This window comes from Gopherus flavomarginatus, chromosome 10 (genome assembly GCF_025201925.1).
Source record: "Gopherus flavomarginatus isolate rGopFla2 chromosome 10, rGopFla2.mat.asm, whole genome shotgun sequence".
Lineage (NCBI taxonomy): Eukaryota > Metazoa > Chordata > Testudines > Testudinidae > Gopherus > Gopherus flavomarginatus.
The window spans coordinates 71,406,772-71,433,421 of NC_066626.1; the positions used below are offsets into that span (position 1 = coordinate 71,406,772).

A 26,650-nucleotide genomic window follows, 5' to 3' on the forward strand; every position below is an offset into this window, starting at 1 on the left:
TATTTTTTTGTTTAAAACTTGAGCAAGTTAGTGATGGTTGGAGGAGAAAAAGTCCAACTTAGTTTGGAATTGGGAGCTGGCAGGCCTAATGGAAAACAGAGGCAAACGTATAAAGGGTTCTGGATAGTAATTTCCCCCTCCACCAAACCACCCGCTATTTTAAAAGATAAGATGCATTTAAATACCACAGAGTTTAGTTATTTTAGTCTGTGTTTAGGCATGATTTTAGGTTTTAAGCTAGTTTATTTTTGCACATCAAAGTTTCCGAGCCAGAGTTTTAGAAGATCTCAACAGCCAAGCAGTTCCCATTGTTCTCATCTGGGTATAAAAATGTAGCCAGATTTTCAAAAGGGTTCATCTCCCATTGGTCCACTCCAGCGAAGTGGCCAGATTTTCAATAGTGCTCAGCATTTAGCAGCTCCCCTTGTTCTCTATAGGAGCTGCTGCATATTGAGCACTTTTGGAAACTTAATTGCAATGGCTTGATGGTAGATGACATATAAGCACACAAAGGATCCATTGTCAGGCGAGAATCTCATTCCAGGCAATTTTCCTCAGCCCACCCTTGGCTACTGCTCCCAGGGGATTTTCCACTTTGCTTCTCTATCACTCCTCCATCAGAGCATCCTGCAGGATTCTTCCTTGCCCTTTTTGCTGAGTACCATCTCCCAGCACTTTCTCCCTGGAGGCCCTTTTTCCCCAGCAGGTTCCTACTGCTGTCTCTCCCAGGGGACTCCCTCCTACTCCTGATCCCCCTTGCTTACTGAAAGCCTGAATCGTCATAGCCCCAAGTGCTGCCGTGCCCTCTTCATTGGCCAAACTGGGAGCACCTGTTCTAGCAAAGAGGTGCTGGACATATTTCCAGGGCCGCCCGGGGGGGGGGGGCAAGTGGGGCAATTTGCCCCAGGCCCCACAGGGGCCCCCACGAGAGTTTTTTGGGGGCCCTGGAGTGGTGTCCTTCACTTGTTCCGGGGGCCTGGGAAAACTCACGTGGGGCCTGGGGCCCCGGAGCTTCTTCCGCTCTGGGTCTTCGGCAGCAATTTGGTGGCGGGGGGGGGTCCTTCTGCTCTGAGACCCCAGGCCCCCTGAATCCTCTGGGCGGCCCTGCCTATTTCATTTCAAGGGGTCAGCCACCCTGTGACATAAGCTCTTCTAAAATATCTGATCATGTTTATATATATCCAGGGTCAAATTCTGTTTTTGTAATGTATGTATGCCATTCCCATTGATCTTGTACATCCAAGAAGAGAATTTGTTTCTATAGGAATATGACTGAAAGCCATTTACATTGAATTTAGAAATAATAGTAACAATCTGACCAACTTGCCATACAGCCAGAATCCAGCCACTTAGATGCAGGATTGTTCCCTATAATACAATTTCTAGTACTTTGTACTCTCTTGTTTACATGTCTCCAAAGATTTCCATTAGAAGCTTCATCTATTATCTTATCATCACTGCCAGGAGGATTGGTATTTCCTGATACTCAGCCTAAATTTTCCTTTTAATTTCATCCCAAAGTGTCTGGTTATTTCATAGATTCTAGGACTGGAAGGACCTCGAAGTCATCAAGTCCAGTCCCCTGCCCTCATGGCAGGACCAAATACTGTCTAGACCATGCCTGATAGACATTTGTCTAACCTACTGTTAAATATCTCCAGAGATGGAGATTCCACAACCTCCCTAGGTAATTTATTCCAGTGTTTAACCACCCTGACAGTTAGGAACTTTTTCCTAATATCCAACCTAAACCTCCCTTGCTGCATTTTAAACCCATTGCTTCTTGTTCTATCATTAGAGGCTAAGGTGAACAAGTTTTCTCCCTCCTCCTTATCACACCCTTTTAGATACCTGAAAACTGCTATCTTGTCCCCTCTCACTCTTCTCTTTTCCAAACTAAACAAACCCAGTTCTTTCAGCCTTCCTTCATAGGTCATGTTCTTGAGACCTTTAATCATTCTTGTTGCCCTTTTCTGGACCCTCTCCAATTTCTCCACATCTTTCTTGAAATGCGGTGCCCAGAACTGGACACAATACTCCAGTTGAGGCCTAATCAGTGCAGAGTACAGCGGAAGAATGACTTCTCGTGCCTTGCTCACAACACACCTGTTAATGCATCCCAGAATCACATTTGCTTTTTTTGCAACAGCATCACACTGTTGACTCATATTTAGCTTGTGGTCCACTGTAACCCCTAGATCCCTTTCTGCCATACTCCTTCCTAGACAGTCTCTTCCCATTTTGTATGTGTGAAACTGATTGTTCCTTCCTAAGTGGAGCATTTTGCATTTGTCTTTGTCAAACTTCATCCGGTTTACCTCAGACCATTTCTCCAATTTGTCCAGATCATTTTGAATTATGACCCTGTCCTCCAAAGCAGTTACAATCCCTCCCAGTTTGGTATCATCTGCAAACTTAATAAGCGTACTTTCTATGCCAATATCTAAGTCGTTGATGAAGATATTGAACAGAGCCGGTCCCAAAACAGACCCCTACGGAACCCCACTTGTTATACCTTTCCAGCAGGATTGGGAACCATTAATAACTACTCTCTGAGTGCAGTTATCCAGCCAGTTATGCACCCACCTTATAGTAGACCCATCTAAATTGTATTTGCCTAGTTTATCGATAAGAATATCATGTGAGACCGTATCAAATGCCTTACTAAAGTCTAGGTATACCACATCCACTGCTTCTCCCTTATCCACAAGACTTGTTATCCTATCAAAGAAAGCTATCAGATTGGTTCCACGTGATTTGTGGTTCTTTACAAACCCATGCTGGCTATTCCCTATCACATTACCACCTTCCAAGTGTTTGCAGAGGATTTCCTTAATTACTTGCTCCATTATCTTCCCTGGCACAAAAGTTAAACTAACTGATCAGTAGTTTCCTGGGTTGTTTTTATTTCCTTTTTATGGATGGGCACTATATTTGCCCTTTTCCAGTCTTCTGGAATCTCTCCCGTCTTCCATGATTTTCCAAAGATAATAGCCAGAGGCTCAGATATCTCCTCTGTTAGCTCCTTAAGTATTCTTGGATGCATTTCATCAGGCCCTGGTGACTTGCAGGCATCTAACTTTTCTAAGTGATTTTTAACTTGTTCTTTTTTTATTTTATCTTCTAAGCGTACCTCCTTCCCATTAGCATTCACTATGTTAGCCATTCCTTCAGACTTCTCAGTGAAGACCGAAACAAAGAAGTCATTAAGCATCTCTGCCATTTCCAAATTTCCCTCCTCACTGAGCAGTGTGCCTATCCTGTCCTTGGTCTTCCTCTTGCTTCTAATGTATTGATAAAAAGTCGTCTTGTTTTCCTTTATTCCCATAGCTAGTTTGAGCTCATTTTTTGCCTTTGCCTTTCTAATCTTGCCCCTGCATTCCTGTGTTGTTTGCCTATATTCATCTTTTGTAATCTGTCCTAGTCTCCATTTTTTATATGACTCCTTTTTATTTTTTAGCTCATGCAAGATCTCGTGGATAAGCCAAGGTGGTCTTTTGCCACATTTTCTATCTTTCCTACCCAGCGGAATAGCTTGCTTTTGGGCCCTTAATAGTGTCCCTTTGAAAAACTGCCAACTCTCCTCAGTTGTTTTTCCCCTCCATCCTGATTCCCATGGGACCTTACCTATCAGCTCTCTGAGCTTACCAAAATCCGCCTTCCTGAAATCCATTGTCTCTATTTTGCTGTACTCCCTTCTACCCTTCCTTAGAATTGCAAACTCTATGATTTCATGATCACTTTCACCCAAGCTGCCTTCTACTTTCAAATTCTGAATGAGTTCCTCCCTGTTTGTTGAAATCAAGTCTAGAACAGCTTCCCCCCCAGTAGCTTTTTCAACCTTCTGAAATAAAAAGTTGTCTGCAATGCAGTCCAGGAACTTATTGGATAGTCTGTGCCCCGTGGTGTTATTTTCCCAACATATATTTGGATAGTTGAAGTCCGTCATCACCACCAAATCTTGGGCTTTGGATGATTTTGTTAGTTGTTTAAAAAAAGCCTCATCCACCTCTTCCACCTGGTTAGGTGGCCTGTAGTAGACTCCTAGCACGACATCACCCTTGTTTTTTACCCCTTTTAGCCTAACCCAGAGACTCTCAACACTTCCGTCTCCTATGCCCATCTCCACCTCAGTCCAAGTGTGTACATTTTTAATATATAAGGCAACACCTCCTCCCTTTTTCCCGTCTGTCCTTCCTGAGCAAGCTGTATCCATCCACACCAACATTCCAATCATGTGTATTATCCCACCAAGTTTCAGTGATGCCAACAATGTCATAGTTGTATTTATTAGCACTTCCAGTTCTTCCTGCTTATTACCCATACTTCTTGCATTTGTATATAGGCATCTAAGATACTGGCTTGATCTTGCCTCCCAGTTTTGCCCTGACCCTCCTTTCTCTCTGCCATTAAAGCCCACGCTCCCTCTTGTTTCCGACCCATCTCCCAGATCTCCATATTCCCCACTTACCTGTGGGCTTTGCTCACCTGTTCCCGTCAAACCTAATTTAAAGCCCTCCTCACTAGGTTAGCCAGTCTGTGCCCAAATAGGGTCTTTCCCCTCCTCGAAAGGTGAACAGCATCTCTGCCTAGCAGTCCTTCCTTGAATAGCATTTCCCTTTGTACCATGTTGACTAATTCCTCTCTCTCCTTTGTGTATACCCTATGCAAATAATTTGGGTGGTTTAAACCTCTGTAGTTACCATGGCTTTGTTAGCCAAGATATAGCTATTACATTCTTTTGATTGGTTCTCATAAATCAGTCCCTCCAGCTCCTTAAATCATTTCAGTTGCTCTTCTCTGAAAACCCTCCAGTTTGTCTACAGTTTGTTACCTGGCTTGGAGATCTAGGGGCAAGCAAATCCCAGGCAATTTAATTTCCAAATATAGAAGTATTCCTGTCTCTGTAGACATTCCAGTGCCTTGTGAATTCCTTTGAAAGTTGAGGAGTAAGTGCCTTCAGATTCTTTCACTTGCCCCATAAAGCACATTTATGTTTGCATAGACTGTAATAACCTCAGATTATTAAAGTGCAAATGAATCTCCATTCATTTGGTATGAATGAATTGTCACAAATCAGCAATTGGTTTGGGTATATGTCAAAATATAGTGAAGATAAGATTTCACATAAGGAAGGTTCAAAATAGGGTCTTTAAATGACCATAGTGTCTCTATGGGCAGAATCTTAAAATTACAGGTGGCTGAAGACTGCAGTTGCTGTGAGATGCATCCAGAAGTATATGCTTCTCAAGAGCCTGAACCAAAGCCCACTGAAATCAATGCAAAGGCTCCCACTGACTTGATCAGCCCTTAGATGATGATGATGATGATGATGATATTGTTCTAACTGCATGAAGAAAAAACATTTTCCCTCTGCCAGTGCATGGAACCTGGGTTACACTTTATCAATCCACCACCTCAAAGAACCTTTAAAAGCACAGCCAGAAAAAGAAACAACTCTGCTTTTCTAATATAATATAAACTGCAGGAAAGAAATGGAACATGAAGAATCTAGGAAATGCAAGCACAGTTTATCTTAATGACATTACCAGAATAGCTAGAGGAATGAGGGGAGAGAACAGCATGCACGTACATTGACATGTAACATGGCTAAAAGAGATATACTAGAGATAATGGCATAGTCTCTGCAAAGGCAGAGCCAAGAAGAATGACATCTGGAGTACAAAAAAAGAATTGTTCAGATTAGTCATTAAGTCTATTTTAAGCAATCACTGAAGTATATTTCACTTGAAGGTTTTTGTCCTTTCTTTTTAAGTTAAGTTCTTTTGTTGGGAACCCTCTTTTAATTCAAATAAAATGGTTGTCTCTGACAAGAAGCTGCCTGCTTGCTCCTCTCCATTTCTTGTAAAGTACAAGGACGATATTTATTTTGGAGCTGCAAAGCGCTCAAAGCACATACTTTCTGAGAACATAAACATCTCTGCACTGGTTGCTAACATACTGAACTCATAAACTATTAGAACCAAGAAACTTCAATTTGAGATATGTTTATCTGAAACTCTAGCCATTGTATTAGCCTTACATAGTAATCCATGTAATTATTTGAGTTTGTTAAGCATATGCTGTCCTTATTGTTTCCATGTTTAGTTCTCCTATACTTTTTAGTAGGAAACTGCAGTAGCTACTCTAATTATATATTTTCTGAAACCTTATAGTTAAAACAACAAAAGGAGTACAGAACTCCAGATGTTTCTATTTCATTTTAATACATGAGGGACATAGAATTTCTTACCATGTATCTGACAATTTATAAACCTTGAAAGGCTGCTTTTTAATTGTGTTTTCCTTCTGTAACTGAAATGTGCAATTACATTTGGCAGAGAGCGTAAATGTTGCTAAATATTAAGCCATATAAAGAGTATGCCATATTTCATTTAGAACAGATTTACAAGAGCAAGGGGCTTTTCACCATTCCCTCCCCTGTTCGTGTGTCACCCAAAGCATAAATACAAAGTATGTCCCATCTTTGGACAGTAGTTGAAGAACAAGTTGAGTAATTTACTAAGCATCAAAAATAACTAATATTTTGTGTACACACACACACACACACACACACACACACACACACACACACACACACACACACACACACACACACACACACACACACACACACACACACCCTTCCTGAGACTCCAGCCAGAAGGCTCTGTTCCCTTTCCCTGGACCCGTCTCGTCGTCTTTTAATATCCAGTTTCCTTTCCCACCACTGTTTGGTTTTCTTTCAATTTTGAATTACTTATCTAGACCTCTTTGATATTCCAAGGAAAAACAATGCACATTCCAAATCCAATCCTGCTTCCATTCAAGTCAGTGGATCAGGCTCCATATTAATGGGTTCAAAGTCTGGGGTCGTGGCCCCCAAGGCGGTCACAAGCAGATGTCAGACTGTCACAACCACCTTGCCCTTCTGTTATTGCTAAATGCAAGGTTGGGTCCCAGCTAGATCCCATCTGGGACTGGTGACAAAAACGAGGTCTCAGTATGGAAAAGGCTGAGATCCACTAATCTACATCATGCACAATGACAGCTAAAAAGTGACCTTTTTTCCTGTGGTGTCTATGAAAATCTCCATTACTACACAAAAGCTGTGCTTTAAAATACCTTAAAAACCCTTCAGGAACTGCTAGCAATGCGAAGAATCATCTCCGTTTGTATAATGGAAGTGTTCAGTTTATCAATAAATAAATATATTTTTAAATAATCCAATAATCTCCCACCCCCACCCCTTTTTTTGTTTTGTTTCAGTGTTTCTGGAGGAGAACTCTTTGAACGAATCATTGATGAGGACTTTGAACTAACAGAGAGAGAGTGTATTAAATACATGAGGCAGATATCAGAAGGAGTTCAGTACATCCATAAGCAGGGCATTGTCCATTTGGACTTGAAGCCGGAAAACATTATGTGTGTCAACAAGACTGGGGCAAGGATCAAACTCATTGACTTTGGACTTGCAAGAAGATTAGGTAATAAATCTCTTAACTTTGTTATGTTCAAATGACAAATTGTGTGTGGCAAGAATAGTTTTATCATATTTATTGTTATGCTCTTTTGCACATAAATAGCAAATGGTTACTTTAAAATTTAATCTTCTTATTTTAGAGTAACATATTAAAATCAAGAAAGAACAAAATAAGACATCCATAGGAGACCACATAGTGTATGTCTGTTCTCTGAAACAGTCTGCACTGCCGTAAATACAAAATGACAGTCAGTCTCTATAGATGGCAGTGCCTTTGTACATCAAAAGGTGAAATACATAAGTCAGAACAGTTGTAGAGATAAATCACCACATTTACCCAAAATAATTTTGAAACACTAGTTCCTTATACTTGAAATAAAACACAGAATCAAGCTCCTGATCATTTGTAGTTATTAAAGATCTCATGACACTTTTTTTTTTTTTTTTTTTTTTTAAGAGTAGGACTTGTGGGAATTTTCTCTCTTGGATAATTACATTCTACTTTACATTTCCCCTTCACTTTGTGTTGGTTAAAGTATTCTTCACTTCATGTCCTAAACTGTTGTGTATTGTTGTACATGCTGAATTGTTGAAGCAGAGTTGCCAACTTTCTGATTGCAGAAAACCAAACACTCTTGCCCCGCCCCTGCCCCACCCCTTTTCCAAAGCCAGCCCCCACTCACTCCATCCCCCTTCCCTCCCTCCCTCTCCCCCACCCTCACTCATTTTCACCAGGCTGTGGCAGGGGGTTGGGGTGTGGGAGGGGTGAAGGTTCTGGCTGAGGGTGCAGGCTCTGAGGTGGAGCTGGGGATGATGAGTTTGGGGTGCAGGAAGGGCTCAGGGCTGAGACAGGGCATCAGGGTGCAGGGGAGGGGGGCAGGGCTCTGGCTGGAGGTGCGGGCTCTGGGATAGGACTGGGGGATGAGGGGTTTGGGGTGCCAGAGTGGGCCCCAGGCTGGGGGATGGAGCCGAGGGGTTTGGAGTGTGGGAGGGGGCTTGGGATTGGAGTAGGAGGTTGGGGTGCAGAAGGTGGCTCCTGGCTGGGGCGGAGGGGTTTGGAGTGTGTGGGGGGTTTAGGGCTGGGGCAGGGGATTGGGGAGACGGAGGGGGTGCGGGCTCTGGGAGGGAGTTTGGATGCAAGAGGGAGTTCCAAGCTGGGGCAGGAGGTTGAGGTGCGGGAGGGGGCAGGGCTCTGGCTGGGGTGGGGGCTCTGGGGTGGGGCCAGGGATAAGGGGTTTTGGGGTACAGGAAGGGGCTCAGGGCTGGGGCAGGGGTTGGGGTGCAGGCTCTGGCCAGGTGGTGCTTACTTCAGGCGGCTCCCAGAAGTGGACGGTATGTCCGGCTCCTATGAAGAGGGACCAGGAGGCTCTGTGCAGTGCCCGCACCTTCAGGCGCCACCCCTGCAGCTCCTGTTGGCCACTGTTCCCGGCCAATGCGAGCTGCAGAGCTAGTGCTCGGGGAGGGGGCAGCGCACGGAACATCCCAGATCGCTACTGTGTCTACGTGCTGCAGGGACGTACAAGCTGCTTCCAGGAGCTGTGCAGAGCCTGGGCAGACAGAGAGCCTGCTGTAGCCCCGCTGTGCTGCTGACCACACATTTAACAGCCCATTCAGCAGTGCTGACCAGAGCCGTCAGGGTCCCTTTTCAACCAGGCATTCCTATCGAAAACCGGACACTTGGCAACCCTATGTTGAAGATGCACTTCTATCCCAATCCCCTGTTTTGAACTATTCATAGCTTCCTCAAAATTCTTTTTGGACTGAAGGTTCCCATGTATGGTGTCATTCCAAAGTGGAGTCATTTGGATGGCTACTTGCCTTCATGCTCTTCAGTGGCCTCGTCGCTAGTTCCATTAGCAAGCCTCATATATGCTGGGAAGCCATACAGCAAATAGCTCTGCTAACTGAACATCGAGTGCTCTTTTTATTTTCTATTTTTATCTTATACTTTGCAGCAGAAGAAAAATCATTCCAATTATTAAACTAGATACGGGCAGATTGTGAACTTGCACTCAGGTTTGGGGAGCAGTTATTCATGTAACTAATCCAACTGACTTCCTTGGGGGCAATTTATGGGAACTACTGCTCACCAGTGTAAGTAATGGATTCACAATGGGGCCCATAGTTTTGTGCTCCCCTTTTTAAATAAAATTACATGTGATTCCTTTACAAAAAACAAAACAAGTGATTAGCGTGCAAGTAATGTTTGGAATTATTGTATTCTACCTTTAATAGTACATCTCTGTATCCATCCTTCCCTTTCTGGTCCGTCTTAAGTCACAGAGTAGTGCAAACATAATAAGAATTCTTAGCAAACAGATTGTATTAATCTAATTAGGAATGAACAAGTCTGCCTTCCAGATTTAAGGTACGGCTATGCTCTGAAAAGAGACTATGTGAAAGTGGTACCTTTTTATTCAACCAATCTGCTCACTTTACTCACTGAAATACAAATTCAAGAATCATCAGCAGAAATGTTAATTAGGTTCCAATAGTAAAGTCTTTATGGGTGATGTGTGAACAACTCCAATTTGACTGTCAGAGTCCAACTAGCATCTAGGAAACTCATTTACTTGTGAAGTCAGCAGATTTGATCTTCGAGAGACGATAAACATGGAATGCCAGAATGGCATTTTTACAGTAACTTTTCCAAGTAGCACCTCACTTTCAGATCACAATTAGTTGAACCCAAGATTCCAAAAGAGAGACTGGATTCCCTCTTCTCAATGTGGTGTTCATGTTAATAGTTTTTAGATTCTTGGAAAGCATATTGCATTCACTATGTATTTTGCACAGTGTGATGCAAAAATGTGAATTGCTGCAATCAGGTCACAAATACCACATTGGCAATTATGCTTCGTTTTTCTCAATCATAGGATTGTAGACAAGGACACCAGAATTTATCTTGATTTCATAAAATGTAGATTAATTTGTGGATTGCTCTTGCTTGCAGAGTGGCATTATGAGCATTTGCTTTTTTTCTCATCTATGAACCAAACTCACCTCTGGTGTTAATCCATGGCTGAACTGTGAGCAACTCTGTCCAAATAATCCACCAAGTTCAAAATGTGGCATGTATAGCAGTTCCCACAAAGAGAGAATACCATACTGAATAGGCCACATTAAGGAAAATAGTGCTTTACTGATCAGTAAGACTTTTTCTCAATATTCAGCTCAGACTTCTTCCAGTAAAAGGACAACAATTTTTATTAGCAACAGCTCTAAGCCATCCAAGATTGTTTTGTTATGTGGTTTTGTTTAGTTCATTCTTCTTTGCAATTGCCTACTTTGACAGATTGTGAGCATTCTAATGCACCTATTTATGATTATGTTGGAACGCCCACTGACTTTAATCGAAGGGGAGTAGGACCTATGTTAACCCTGCAATCTATTATTCTAATCCGGCAGACTTTACTCAATCAAATCCCTCATAAAGAGAATGGAAGTGATAACTGAGTGGAGACTGCATCAATTTGCAATATAATATAACTTTCTTTTTAACTGATTTGTAACCAGTAAAAATCTAGTGCACCTTAACTTTCAGTACTTGGATCTAACTTAAATTAGTTAAAACCATTAATCCATCTGCAGTCATTTTATGAAGATAATTAGTTCTCTTATTTTGTCAGGAAATACCAAAGACGTAGTGAGAGATTTTCCTGACCTTTTTTGGTGTTCTTAGAAGCTCATGTAAAAAATTTGTTTAAGATAAACTTTGTGGGTTCATAGGATTTTTGTGTGTGTGCTGTTAAGACATTGTTTTTTGGAAATCAATTTGTTATGCACAGTGCAGAAAAAAAGGCCAGTTTCCAACTAACGCTTCAGCATTAGATCTCACTTAAATGGTAGCTGAAGCCAGGGTTCTTCCTATGTACTAAGCTTGTAAAAAATTGGCCCTCTGTGCAAAATGTGGCTTTTCAGTCACTAGAAACTGACATCCTTTCAACCGGATGGCCCTGGAGGTCTCTGACTGCAAGATTTCCTGAATTAACTTGCTAACACCACTTATGACAAGAGGAAGAAAGGATTTTGTAGTGTGTAAAATGAAAAGATGAGGAATGTGAATGAATTCACCATGATAGTGCCCGGTGCATACTTGCAGGAGGAAGGGATGGTTAGTGATTATGGCACAAAACTGATTCTGTCGCAGACTTGCTGTGTGATCCTTGGGTAAATTACTTAACTTCTCTGTGCTTTGGGTTCCTGATCCATAAAATGGGGATACTAATGCTTCAAAGGGTGTTAAGAGGTTGTGTGATTAGAGTTTGTAAAGTGCTTTGAGATCTTTGGATGGAAGGAACTGAAGAAGAGCAAATTAATTATAATTTCTTAACCATATGAACTGATGTTCATGCAGGAATGATAGTAAAACATGGTTAATTTGTCTACTAGATGGTTCTGGCAAATAAATATATTCTGTAGGAGCGCTCTGTTCTGATGGTCAAGTAAGTCCAGTTGTAGTCTAGTAAACGATTAACCTGCTGATAATTTTTTTAGTTTTTGTTTTAATTGTTATAAAGGTGCAACACTTTTTGTAACATGATTATTTTAACATTAACGGACTAGATTCTATTACATCTTTCCCCCTCCCCCCAATCCCTTGTCTGTCTTTCTATTGAGATTGTAATCTCTTGAGGCAGGGACAGTCTCTCCTTCTGTATTTGTACAGAACCTAGCATGATGGGGCCCCGATCTAGGTGTTACTGTTATACAATTAATAATAACTATAGTAGGGCAGGTTTCAGAGCAGCAGCCATGTTAGTCTGTATCTGCCGTACTATAAAAAGAACAGGAGTACTTGCGGCACCTTAGAGACTAACAAATTTATTTGAGCATAAACTGTAGCCCACGAAATCTTATGCTCAAATAAATCTGTTAGTCTCTACGGTGCCACAAGTACTCCTGTTCTTTTTATAGTACGGCAGTGGACTTCATTTACACCAAGCACTGATTGCCGAGGTTATCTTGGAGTCTGGACAAGAACTGCTTTCCCAAACTAAATCCATTTGCTCCAGTGTAGCCAGTAGACATAATTTCTTGGTCCTTTGTTCCCATTTGCACTTGATCATTTCCTTTTTCCATTCCTGGACATCCTTGTTCCCTGCCCACTTCTTTCTTGTTGGTTGCCTTCCCATTTGCACTCTTGCTTCTTTCCTCTGTTTACTTCTCCAGCTGTTTGGAATAGACATGGTCTAAAACGGGCACATTTGGATTTCCTGATAATTCCATACTAAATGGCTTGCATGGTGTTTCACACCCTTCTCTGGAAGTGTTATCTGAAACAGGACATATGTGTAGTACAAATAGTGGTGCTGTTGTTGCTTTTGCTGGTAATATGGCACCTTTCCTTCTATTCTGTATAGGTTTTATTCCATGCTCATCTCTGCAGTATCTGAGCACCTTCCAGTAGGGCATTAAGCGACCTAATATCTGCTCTTGTGGAGCTACCTAAGCAGAGATGGGCCCAGCTACCCACAAAGTTTTGGGGAAAGTTTAGCTCTGAATCCAAACATCACAAGCTGGGCCCATCTATTATCTTCCCAATGTGTGCTGGTAACCCTGTCTCTGTCTTATTTAGAATGCAAATTCTTCAAGGGAGGAACTCTCTTTATTGTGTGTCTCGTGCAGTGCTGAGTGCATTTGTGATGCTTAGCACAGAAGAATTATTATTTGTTATTCGTTCATGAGTCCAGGAAGACATGAGCTGGCCAAGCTAGTAGCAGCTCAGTCAATTATTTACCTTTTTGGTGACGGAGTTTAATAACTAACCCATAAATGTGAGTGCAGGCTGTTAATTATACTTTCAAAAAATATACAACCATTAATGTTTTCCTCTTTCTTTCTTCACAGAAAGTACAGGTTCTCTGAAAGTTCTCTTTGGGACACCTGAGTTTGTGGCTCCAGAAGTTATAAACTATGAACCTATTGGATATGCCACAGATATGTGGAGTATAGGAGTTATCTGCTACATCTTGTGAGTACTCTTGCTAGTCTTGGGCCAAATCCTGGGAGCTTCTGAGCATGCTCAACTCCTAGTGACTGCAGAGGTGAATTGTTCAGGATATGACCACTTATATTTTGTAATCATGAACTACAGAATGATCAATGAACACTAACATAAGTGGGCCCCAGTCACACATTGTTTTCTGAAGAACCCCAGTGATAAATTTCAGGATTGGAGCCTTCATGAGTTTAGCCATCTACAATTTCATTTTTCATTGTGAGGTTTCAGAAAAATACAGCTTGTTGAAAGAATATTAAGTTTACATAAGTCAGCAGCAGTCCATGATCACTTAAAAACACATTGTTAAAATGTCTTTCATATGATCTTTAAATATTTATCCTTCTTTGCTGCTTAAAAGGATCGCCTTTGTGTCTTGAAATCTAAATCTGTTTCCTTGCGTGTACCTTGACTTGTTAATGAAGGGTTGCTTGTGAATCTCTGGGTTGCCGCCATTGATGTTACTTATCTTAGAAATCAGAGCACTGAAAAATTTATGGTAGAAAAAGAATATGGCTGAATTATACGTGTTTAGCAAATTTACACCAATAAAAATGACTAGTTACATTTTGAGTTTCTCCAATCCTGACTATATCCTTCGAAAATCTTTAAGATGAACTAACAAATCCCAGTGATGCTGTACCAGTTTTTAAAAAAAAATTTAATTCACTATTTTACATCTACCACTGTATAAACTAATTAATTTTTATAAACAGTTTGTATCAACCTAATGCAAATGTGAGGTTGGTTACAGTTTCTGCTTAGATGGTCTTTTTATGTAGGTGATTGATTATATACACTCATAATCTTTGAGAAGATATTTCTAGAAGAGTACATAGATGAACAGGGTTTTCATTCTTGCATGTGAAGAGCAATTGAAATTATCTGACTCCAGCTTCGACGTGTTCAAGTTTGATGTTCTGTAACAAAAAAATATAATAATTCAGTTGGGAACAGCTTTTTTCCTTTCTGTCTTTCTCATCACAATATCATACTCTAATTTAAGTCCATTTGCTTATGATTCTGTAACAGGATTGCTCTGTATTCTTGAAACATCCTACTTTAGTAGCAGGGAAAGGGTTTAGTGGGTTCTTCCGGATCTGCCCACTCACTGAGACAGGTGACCCATTACCCCATCTAGTTACAAGAGAGGTAGGAGTGGTTATCTAGTAGGAATAGATCTAGGGTGTTGGCTGAGCAGTCCTAAACCAGGAACCCGAGGGGCAGCCATGCCTACGGAAGAAGGTTTGAGCAGAACTTTATCTTATTGGTAATTTGTTGCTAACACCAAGTGCAGAGAGCGTATGACTCTGCAAAGTGTTCAGACTTTGCTTTAGAATAGTATGTGAAAGGCACATGCTCACAGGTTCCTCTCATTTATTTTCTCAAATCCTGTCTACCTGTTAATAAAATGATACTATTAGACTTTAAAATAAAAAAGAAGAATGCCTTGGTCAGATATTTGAGGGACAAAGTGTGTGAGGCAGTGTCATTTATTGGACCAGCTTCTGTTGGTGAGAGAGACAAGCTTTCGAGCTTACACAGAGCTCTTCTTCAGGTCTGGGAAACTAAGGCCTGGTCTACACTTTGTGGGGATCAATCTAAGTTACGCAACTTCTGCTATGAGAATAACGTAGCTGAAGTCGACGTACTTAGATCTACTTATTGCGGAGTCTTCATTGTGGTAAGTTGATGGCTGACACTCTCCCATCAACTCCACCTGCGCCTCTCTCCCTGGTGGAGTACTGGAGTCGACGGGAGACCGCTCGGTGGTTGATTTATCACGTCTAGACTAGATGCGATAAGTCGACCCCGACTAGATCGATCGCTGCCCCTCGATCCAGCGGTAATGTAGACAAGCCCTAACTCACTGCTAAATACACAGTGAAGCAGATTGTTTATCATAGGTAGCTAATACATTTCAAAGTGACATTCAAGGTGAAGTGGCCCATTAAAACCTCTCTAGTCAAAGGAGAGAAAGGAACAGGGCAGGAGGCATATGGGGAGCAGTTGGGGGCGAGGGGGGTTTAATGAGTTACAGATTGTTGTAATAAACCTATTAAACTCTCTGGAACACTCCCACATCAGCATCAACTTTCTAGACACCATGATCAGCTTCAAAAATGGAACTACAGACAACTATATATTTGAAACTCATGGATCACTATGCCTACCTTCGTAGATCCAGTAACCACCCCAGACACACCAAGAAATCTGTTATATACAGCCACGCACTCAGATATCACAAAATATGTTCTGAGGAGAAAGTCCAGGATATACACATGAAAACACCAAACAAGGACACTCCAGAGAAGCAGATCGCATCATGGAACGGGCCACCCAGATACCCCAAGAGAACCTGCTTCAATACAGAAATAAAACCCCCTTCACCCTCACATCCCTAGTTGTCACCTACCATGCCACTCCGGAACCCAAACAGTGTATCATCAAACTACAACTCTCACTCGATGGGGATCTCCATCTTGAAAAAAAGTCTTTCCTGAGCTCCCTCTTCTGGCCTTCAAACAACCCCGCAGCCTCTCCAAGCTCATCATCAGAAGCAAGCTCCCCACAGACCAGACACACCAACTCAGTGGTACCAGAGCCTGCCAAGAACAACGGATGGAAAACCTACAGACATCTCTCTACTGTTACAATGATCAAACCTGCCCCACAACACACCTTTCAAAATCCGTGGGTCCTAAACATGCCTATCTCAATTTGTGGTGTACCTCATCCAGTGCACTAAATGCCCCAATAACAACTATGTGGGTGAAACCAGACAATCATTATGCTCTCATGTGAACTCCCACACGGAAGATGATAAAAGACAAAAACACAACATCACCTGTGGAGGAACACTTTTCACAAAGCAATCACTCTATATCTGACCTATCAGTCCTCATCCTCAAAGGAAAGCTGCACAGCCCTTTCAGAAGAGAAGCCTTGGAGCTTAAATTCATAACTTTGCTAGACACTAAAAATCATGGACTGAAAAGAAACACTGGTTTGTGATTTATTACAACAATCTGTAACACACTAACAACCCCACTCCAGCTGCTTCTCCATATCTTACCCTACCCCATCCCACCCCACCTGTCCCTTCCTTTCCTCTCTGTGGCTGGAGGGATGTTTTCAGGCCACTTCACCTTGAATGGTCCCTTGAAATATGTGGTAACTGCTTAGGCTAAACTATCTGTTCTATCTTGTAGTTAGTTTTTATTTTTCCATGCTATTCATGTTCAGTCCTTCTTAATCATCCCAAATAAATCATTCACTCCAGTCACTACATAATTGTTTTTGTTCTTTACATTTCCTCCATTGTATCTATCTCTTATTGTTTGTCTTCCTTTTTGATCTCACTGTCCTGTTCTACTTCTTGTTTCATCATCTTTAGTTAATGTATTGAAGTAACATGCCACAAAAACTATGGGTTGTGTAAATCATCTCCATTTGTCTATTTTCAGGGTTCCTCTTTGTGTTTATAATAACCTTTGTCTAATTGAAGCATAACGGTGATGAATTCTTTCCAGCTGTCTATATGCCATTTAGCCTTGCAGGCACTACAGAATTTTTGTTTATTTTTACTATTCTTGGCTCTTTTCTAATGAACCCTTTTGGACAGCTATATTGCTAACATTCAATAACATAAAACTCTGCCTAGGTGAGGCATGACCAGGAAGCTCTGCACACTGCCTCTGCCCAGAGCACTGGCTTTGCAGCTCCCATTGGCCAGGAACCATGGTGGTGCCTGCAGGCAGAGGTAGCGTGCAGAGCTTCATGGCCATGCCTCCGCCTTGGAGCTGAGCCAGTGGGATGTCGCCGCTTCCAGGGAGCCTCCCAGGTAAGCACCGCCCAGGGTCCACCTCACCCCATCCCATGTCCCAACCCCCTGTCTTCTCCCACACTCAAACTCTGCTGCTGCTGGGCGAGGGAATGTGGTGGCTGGTGCGACTGATGTAGGGGCTCCCTGAGATGCCCCGGAGCCAGCCACACCGGCCACAGAAGACATCATGGAGGTCAAAGTAAGTCATGGAATCTGTGACTTCCATGACTTCTGTGACAAACTCACAGCATGTTCACCTAAGTGTATTTCCTTCAAATTACCTGCTAGGGTTACTAGAACCAATGTGTTTGATTCATTCTAACAGTTAGTCAGTTTTGCTCATTTGTCACTGGCAATATGTTGAAAGGATTGTAAAGTGGAACTCAGCATCCTTGAGATCCAATCACGGGAGATGCTGAGCATGGCAGGCAATGCTCAGTGAGTGATTGTGTGAGGCATTGAGCATGCTCAATTTCCTTTGATTAGTCATGGTCTTACTGCAGGAATTACTGGATGAAATTCTATGGCATGTGTTGTGCAGGAGCTCAGGCTAGATGATCTAATGGTTCCTTCTGGTCTTAGCATCTATAAATATAGGCACTCAGGATCTTCCAAGAATACGTACGTAAATATTGAGCATTGTCAAGAGAGTAAAATATCTCAGTCTTGTCCTTAAAAATGGAAATTGCAAAAGACTTTTTAAACAAATTGTGTTTAGAATGCCAGAAAGATGCCTGGTTAAGTAGCTGGAAAAATGTTTTCAGTAAACAGCCTGATATTCGTCTAATAGTAAGATCATAGCTTAAACTCAAAATTAATTTTCCTGGGCGCACGCAGCTCATTTTTATCACTTAGCTTTCACATTCCTAAAAGGAAATTGTTTCCATAATCCGTCAAACCAATTGCTAGGCATTTATTACTTTAAATGGCTATTAAGAAGGGAACAACTGAGTCCCCAGGTCAAGAAGTTCTGCGATAAAGACAAGAGCTTGTGGGTACTGCATCCATTAGCTGCCAGTTTTTCTTTGTTTTGTTTTCTGAATACATACAAAGATATGGCCTTCCTTACAAGTATTCCCAATGCAAATCAACTGACTCACACTTTAACGCAGGAGGAAAGGAACAGTTATTGTGGCCTTGTAAATTCTCAACAGCATGGAAGGTCCAGATGTAGGAAAACCTGATTGAGTTTTAAACAACAGTATTTTGAAATAGTGTTTGGAAAGCACAGAATAGAGGAGAGTGTTTTGGTTGCTTAATGTACAATGGGCTGCTACATGTAATTTGCTAAGTACAGAAAATGCATAATAAATCAATTCAAATGAATGCATTTTAGAGTTTACCAAACATTCCTATATGTCAACCACTCCATTTTTTCTAAAAACAGACTCTTTTCTCTCCCAGCTTCCATCAGTCTTACCCTGAGCCTCCAAGCACTTTGCAGGACAATGATATCGCTTCTCCCACCATTACCCTTTGTTAGGCCTGAGAAGTTGCTGCAGTGACGTTGATGAGACTTAGGCTAGGTGTACACTGTGGGGGGTGGGAGGAATCGGGGGGTCGACCTAAGATACACAACTTCAGCTATGTGAATAGCGTAGCTGAAGTTAGCGTATCTTAGGTAGATTTATCTGGCTGTGAGGATGGCAGCGAGTCGACCGCTGCCGCTCCCGTCGACTCTGCTTCCACATCTCGCCGTGGTTGTGTTCCAGAGTCGACGGCGGAGCGATCAGGATCGATTTTATCGCGTCTACACTAGATGCGATAAATCGATCCCTGATAGATCGATCACTACCCGCCGATCGGTGGGTAGTGTAGGCGTGCCCTAAGGCACATGCTGAAATGCTTTATTGGGTAGGAATGGACTTAAGCACATCCTTGAGTACTTGGCTTAATCAGGGCCAGAGATTCTGCATCAGTAACTTATCTAATGATACTTGCTGATGAAGCATGAAGGCGAATAGAGTCCTTTTCATTCTACCAGTGGCCATACTGGCTTTACAGTGCTACAAGGAGTGAAAACTTGTCTTAGGTAGTAAACAGAGATGCGTAAAAGACAGAACAGATATTGTGAAGTAAGATGTCATTTTACATTGTCACTTTTTCACACATTAATCTTCCAGTGTTCATAGGTTTTATTACACATTCATGCATGTGACTTATAATATTGTACACACTTGTAAAGATGCCCTTCAATGTAGTGTAGTGTACCTTACATGGTGTAAATTAAGAGAATAAAACATTTCTCAAATAAGAAGCAAATACATCTGCTCATTTTGATTTACTTCTTCCCCTCTGGGGCTCATGCCTCCACCTCACATACAGTACCTAGCTAGTTTTCCAAATGTCTGTATGAGATACTAGACTTTGGGCTGGTCTACATTAGGGGGGGAAATCGATCTAAGATACGCAACTTCAGCTTCGTGAATAGCGTAGCTGAAGTTCAAAGTATCTTAGATCGAGTTACCTACCGTCCTCACGGCGCGGGATCTATGTCCGCGACTCCCCCTGTCGACTCCACTACTGCCGTTCGCATTGGTGGAGTTCTGGAGTCGACAGGAGCTCGTTCGGCGATCGATATATCGCGTCTAGATGAGATGCGATATATCAATCCCCGAGAAATCGATTGTTACCTGCCAATACGGCCGGTAGTGAAGACGTACCCTGAGTTACAGGCAACTTCCTGGGGCAGTAAAATATTTAGTGATACTTTTGTGTGAGGGAATGGGGCTACAAAGAGTGGATATTTTCCAGTTTACTTATGACAGCATAACACTTGGGAGCAGTCTTTGTACCAAATTTTGGATGGAGTTGCTAGTGACAAAGGGGAGTAGCACAGCTCTTTTGTGGGGGCTGTTAATAATTCTGTGAAAGTCTAGTATCTTTAGAATGTATGGACAGAAGCAGTTCTTGAAGGATAGTGGGTCTTAACAGCAGTTTTGCTGGGCCTGATCGTTCATTCTTCAAGTGCTTTCTGTAAACTATATATTTAGAGATGACTTCACATGTTTCAATCCAGAGTGTTTTTAAAACCCAGTGAGTTCCACCTAATTTTGTTTTGTTCAGGAGCAGTGATATTGTTGGAGTGTGTCTGACTGCATAAAAAGGAGGTTGAAATGGTCAGGGCTCAGAAAGAGCCAACAAAGGAGGCTGTTTCACCCACAGATGTGGAGCATTGCGGCCCTGAGTCAACAAAGCACTTGAGCGCATGTTTAATTTTAAGAACAAAAGTAGTCCCATTGATTTAAATGGGACTGCTCACATACTTTAAAGTTAGTCATGTACTTAGGTGCTTTCTGGGATCTGAGCCTTAGAGCACCTTACAGAATTGAGTCTCTATAGTACTATGGTTCTCTCTAGGTCAAAATTTTAGGTGGAATACATCAGATGTTGAAGATGAAAGGCATATTATTATATCCTTAGTCCAACTCCCTGCCAATCCAAGACTGTCTCATACAGTACTGCATTCTAGAGTTTTGGTACTTGTGACCCTTCTTTCCTTCACATCTGCTCATTAATTAAGGGGACTTGTCAAAGTGCCCTTCAGTCCTGTGCTGCAGCTGCTGGGCTGCTGAGTTTAGGGCAAGCACATTCTTGAAGGTTTCCTTTTGTAATGTGCGATAACCAGTCCGGGATGCCTTTTATGGTGGAAGAAGTAAGTTCTGTCCTGTTGAATGATCTGCTCTGAATAGCACACACAACTGGGGTGGAGATCATGGAATCCAAATACAATAAATGTTTCTTGTGTTACCATGTGGATCAGTGCCCCAATTCTTTTACTGTCTCCTTTTTCTGATATGCAGCAGTGGCATGCTCGAGTCACTGTGAGTGGCTTGATACACAGTGGCCTTCACATTTTGTAAATGAATTGTTCATTGTTTACTCGACCATATACAAAACACAAATAGACTTGGGTGAAATCCTGGTCCCATTGAAGTCATCAGGCATTTTCCCATTGACTTCAATGGGGCCAGGATTTTATTTAAGTATCCTGCCTCAAGGAAAAAATGTTTTTAAAAATCTCACCCACAACTAACAATAGAATGGTCCACTGGAAGGTTCATTACATAGGCCACCAGAGCAACACTTACAATAAGCGTCAGAATGAAAGCTAAAAACACATAACCAAAGATCTGGGCAAGTGCTCTATAACCTTTGTTTTAAACTATAGGTATATAAAAGGCATTGTGAGGGCTTGATCCCAGGCCATTTGCCCTAAAGCTCAGTACAGTGTTTTAAGATTCTTCCCCTTCCTAAGCAGCAAAGAATCCTGTGGCACCTTATAGACTAACAGACGTTTTGGAGCATGAGCTTTCGTGGGTGAATACCCACTTCCTCAGATGCATCTGAGGAAGTGGGTATTCACCCACGAAAGCTCATGCTCCAAAACGTCTGTTAGTCTATAAGGTGCCACAGGATTCTTTGCTGCTTTTACAGATCCAGACTAACACGGCTACCCTCTGATACTTCCCCTTCCTAGTGCCTCTCCCTCAAATTAATATAGTTTTTGTAAAGACAGTTATCTTAAAGACATTGAGTCCAAGCATATTGAAAAATAATATCCTGGATAGACATGCCCTCTAGTGGTAGTTGTTTTAAACAGCAGTTAGTTAGCAACTATTTTAAACCAAATGTAAGGCAACCTGTCTTGAAATAGCATTCTTAAGTATGACAAGGAGGGTGAGTTAATATCCTTATTTGGACCAACTTTAGTGTGAGAGACAAGCTTTCAAAATCTCAGCTCTCTCATCAACAGAAGTTGATCCAATAAAAGATAGTACTTCACCCACCTGGTCTCTGAATAGCCTGGGACCGACACCGCTACACTTATCCTGCCTACATTTTTAAGAATGTTTTTAATTGAATTGTGTGCTTAAAAAAAGACGAATTTCCATACCATGACAAATCAGAGCTAGTGAAGGGCAACAAAGCAAATGTAATGGGAGTCTGGGCAACTTTGATACATTAGTGGGACAGAACCTTCATCCCTTGTTCACTAGCTTGAATCTAGCCCTTGCTGGTAGTAACCAAAAGTTACTACTCTCTGACAGCGGCATAGAAGCCTCTACGGTTCATGCCCACTTTCCTGACACTTGAAGGGACCCCAAAGCATTCAGTGGATTATGACAACAGTATTTATATCTTGTTAAGCAATAATGACAGCCTTGTCTGCTTTCACTTTTTGTGAATGTCAGTCATCAGGGTAAGCACTAAGGGACCGTGGTAATGATAATATATGTTTACTTGATTCCCAGAATGAAGAGACTCCACTGGGCACAGTTACAGGCAGCTGGCAATGCACTGACCTGTAATGATGTACCTGTCTTTCAATGGACTATTCTAGACCAGAAGTTCCCAAACTTTTTTTGCTGCACCTCCCTTCAGAGATTCATGTCCCATATGTGCCCCTTTGGCACAAGGGTACCCAATGGTGTGCAGCTTGGACCCCAGAGGAAAGGAGAAAATCCCCACATGAGCAGCCAGGGAGGGAGGAGGCTCTCAGACACCCCATTTGAATCCCAGCAACCTAGAGTGGCAACTTGTGTTCATTGGTTCTGCACCCTCCATGCGTGTGTGTGTGCACACAGTTGTGTGAGGCCTTTGCTGAGGGGCCAGGCCCATGCACACTGTCCCTGCCATGTTGATTCCCAGTGCAGTCATAGGCGGAGTGAGAGCGATAGAAAGGGAAGGAGTTCTTGTGAGGCTGTGCAGTTCCCATGACAGTTGGCCAACAGAAGGATGGTGGCTCAGTGCTGGGCATATTGGGATGGGGGCAGAGGAAGAGAGCAGGTATTCTGGGACTAACCTCCTTTCACCCACCCTACCCTAGGGCACAAGGGAACAGGGTTGAGCTCCCCAGGGATTTGGACCAGCATACACTGGATACCTTGAAGAAACAAGAAAAAATGAACTAGTCAGGTCCTTGCATGTCTGCCCCACAATTTAAAAATCAACATTCTAGACAGTTCCTTGCTTCCACCTAGTGGTTGGATTAACAGAGCTGCCATTTTAGTTTACCATGTACAAAACAGAAGTTTTAGAAAAATGTTTGAATCCTAGTGCTTCCTCTTATTAGCAATGAGCCAAAACTAGGATTTGAACAACTCCGAACTCTGGAAAAGACTGGATCCTGATCCAGATCTGACCTCTGTGGCTTATTTCTGAAAAGGGCCAAACTGAATGCCTGGATATGAATGTTTCTGAACTTTAGAAGAGTTCAGATCAGTATCAGAACTTTGCAGCTTGGGCCCATTTCTGTTCTTGATGTTGCTATATGTTTATAGAAATGGATTATTATAGGCCTTCTTTGACATTTCCTCAGCTGATTTCTAGATGCAATAATACTGAGTTGTCATCACTTATATAGCTTATATTAGGTTATAGTGTCACTTAAAGTGCTGCTCTACTTTGAAAAGATATTCTGTAAAAATGGCAGGATGAGGTGGAGGTTCCATGTTTGTACATGACTCTCCCTCAGTGACAACAGATCAAATTTGCTCAGTGCAAAGGTATTTCTTCTAACTGCCAGCCCTGCAAACTCAACCTCACATATCAGAAACTAGCTATGTTATTTCCTTCTCATGCATCATCATCAGTAATAACAGACCTGAAAGCCAAATTAAATCTGCAGATACATTTGTGCAACTCCATTGCCTAGAGAGGTTGCACCATTATAACTGGCCTGTAATCAATTTTTAGAAAAGAACTTTGTTAATGCATGAGACGGGACAGGATCCAGCTTTCACTTCTAGCTATGTTGGCCTTGCCTGAGCATGAGGAGTAAAAAGCACTACAATCTTATTTCTGTCACTAAAGTTAGCAAATATGACTTTGAATATACACAAGAAGCAGATCTGCTGAGTTACAGTATCATCTTTGCATAGTCATTATCTGAGGAGAACTCAGCCTTCTATATAGCAAATTATTATGGTATCAAACTCTAACTCTCCACTTCATCTTTACCTAACTGCTGTTGTCTCTCCCCAAAATGGGGAAGTATAAGAAAGAGGAGAATTTTTCTCTTTTAGCTTTGGGAATTTAAATTCTAGTCTTCTTCCCATTTATTTTGCCTGTATATCAACTTTCAAGTATATTATTTTAAGTTGACATGCGACTTCTCCTGATACAGATTTTCAGAGAGCAAAGAGCTGTCACAACGATGTTAACTGTTATCTATGATGCTCATTTAAAGACTGACATTGTCTTGTGGGTTGTTTTTTTTTTTTTTTTATCATCCCCAGGGTCAGTGGACTTTCTCCTTTCATGGGAGACAATGACAATGAAACTTTAGCCAACGTTACCTCAGCAACCTGGGACTTTGATGATGAAGCTTTTGATGAAATCTCTGATGATGCCAAGGACTTTATCGGCAATCTGCTAAAGAAGGATATGAAGTAAAGCTGTTGGATTTGCCATACTTTGCACTTTCCTATTTAACTGAACTTGTGCACCTTTTGCTCCCACACTCTGAATATCTTTCTTTTTTACACAAACACCTTGGGCAGCAATGAATAAGGAGCTCTGAATGCTCCAAAACTCTGTGTCTTTGTGTTCATCACCACAGCCATCCTTCACTTGACGCTGCACAGCCTGGAATGGAGCACTTTAAGTGTCTGCTCATTCATTTCACTTCTTTCCCTCAGGGATGGACTCATATGCCAAATATATCCCATGGTATTGTACTATGTGGTTTGAGCGATCATCCTCATTAATATAGTGATGTAACGCATGGGAGCTAGAGAACCCAGCATGAAATGCTGCTTCTTGATCTGAGTGGATTGCAATAGGATTTTGGTTTTTCTCACTTGTTTTTAAATGTGATGCCCCTGAGTGGATGGCTTTGACATGACCATACATTTCCTATGACTCTCATAAAGCTCAGTATCACAAAAGCCCTGGGCCATCATCCGTTTTATTAATAGTAGCAAACATTTATATTATAGTAGTGCCCAAAGATTCCAGTCAAGATTAGGATCCCATTGCTGTGAACATTGAACATACCTAGGGAAGAGACAGTTCCTGTCTTGGAGGGTTTACAGTCTAAATGATCCAAAACAAAGTGTTATATACTTATAAGTTATAAGCAAGTGAATACAGAGGTGAACTGTCACAGCTTTGTTAGACATATATACTTGTTAAAATGTATTTAATGGGTGGGAGAGGTAAGATGAGGCATGGCAGGAATAGGAAAGTTAATCAGAGTAAGAGAGTAAAACGAGGAAGAGGAACAGTCACTGTTCGTCAGCTGCTAAGCCATGATCAGCAAGCAGCGTTTTGTAGGCATTGTAGCAGAGATGATTATGCTGTGGCTATAACGTTTGGCTCTTTTTTGACAATATTTTATTAACATTTTTATAGTATTTAGCCTTCCCCACAAAAAGCCTTCAAAATCTGTTAAACTGGGCATAGATAGCGAGTGTGACAGATAGCAAGTAACCACAGCTCGTAAGCAGCTGTCCCATTAAGGCTAGCTTAGTAAAGTATGTAAAGATCTATTGCTTAAAAAAGAAAATGGGAAACAATAACATAACAGCAAATCGATTCTATCCTGTGTATTGGCAACACTGACTTAGTCTCTTTACATAAAAACAGGAGCCGCTTAGATTGTACTCAATGTCTTCAGCATCCTTGGCTGCAAAAAGACACCAAAAACATGGAAGCCAAAAAACTTTCCAAAGATAGGATGAAGAAATATATGGCCAGAAGAAAATGGCAGGTAATAAAGAGGGCAAGGAAGTGGGCTAGATGCCCTAACAGGTCTCTTCCATTTCTAGCTTCTGTAATTCTGAGACGTATCATTACGGAGGGCTTCTGCTGCTAATGAAAATTCAGTTGCAGACAGTGCACAGCTGCAATAGAGCAGCTGTGGTTTTTATTGCTAATTTAATGCATGGGCAGCAGCAGTGGTGTTGGTGCATAAATGTCACAAGTGCTATCAGAAGGCTACTAAAGGCTTTGATTCTAAGTAGGGATTTTCCCTGTCCCTGCGTCTGAGGCTCCTTGGAAGAGGAAGCTTCTTATGCCTGGAACCTTGCACCCCCCTCCATACTCACGGTAGGGCCAGGAATAATTGGGCCCCTAATGGGGCTGACCAGAAAGACACTTTTATTTTAGGGGGATTTGTTTTCCTAATCCAGAGACTCCCATCCTCTCTGAGCACTGAGATCTTTTACTGTTCTTCTCATGAATTATCCATCAGATGGCTTCATTAATTTTCATTGAAACATTTTGTCCCCACATCTTCTGTTTCCTTGATGCTGGAGCCACTGTAGGGGCTCCATCTGGGCTGTTCTCATGGATGGAGTAGCAGATGCATAGTGGCCTGGATCAAATCTTTTGA

At 41.8% G+C, this 26,650-nt stretch overlaps 1 protein-coding gene across 3 annotated transcripts in view; it reads left to right on the top strand.

The window, feature by feature from the left end:
- The window catches only part of MYLK (myosin light chain kinase), a 344,254-nt gene that overhangs the window by 310,847 nt on the left and 6,757 nt on the right, over positions 1 to 26,650 (top strand). For all 3 annotated transcript variants that reach the window (XM_050916915.1, XM_050916916.1, XM_050916917.1), the window contains 4 exons: positions 7,270 to 7,487; positions 13,334 to 13,457; positions 24,552 to 24,704; positions 25,903 to 26,026. In XM_050916915.1, coding sequence (XP_050772872.1) covers positions 7,270 to 7,487; positions 13,334 to 13,457; positions 24,552 to 24,704; positions 25,903 to 26,026 — 619 coding nt within the window. The remainder of the gene's footprint in view (positions 1 to 7,269; positions 7,488 to 13,333; positions 13,458 to 24,551; positions 24,705 to 25,902; positions 26,027 to 26,650) is intronic.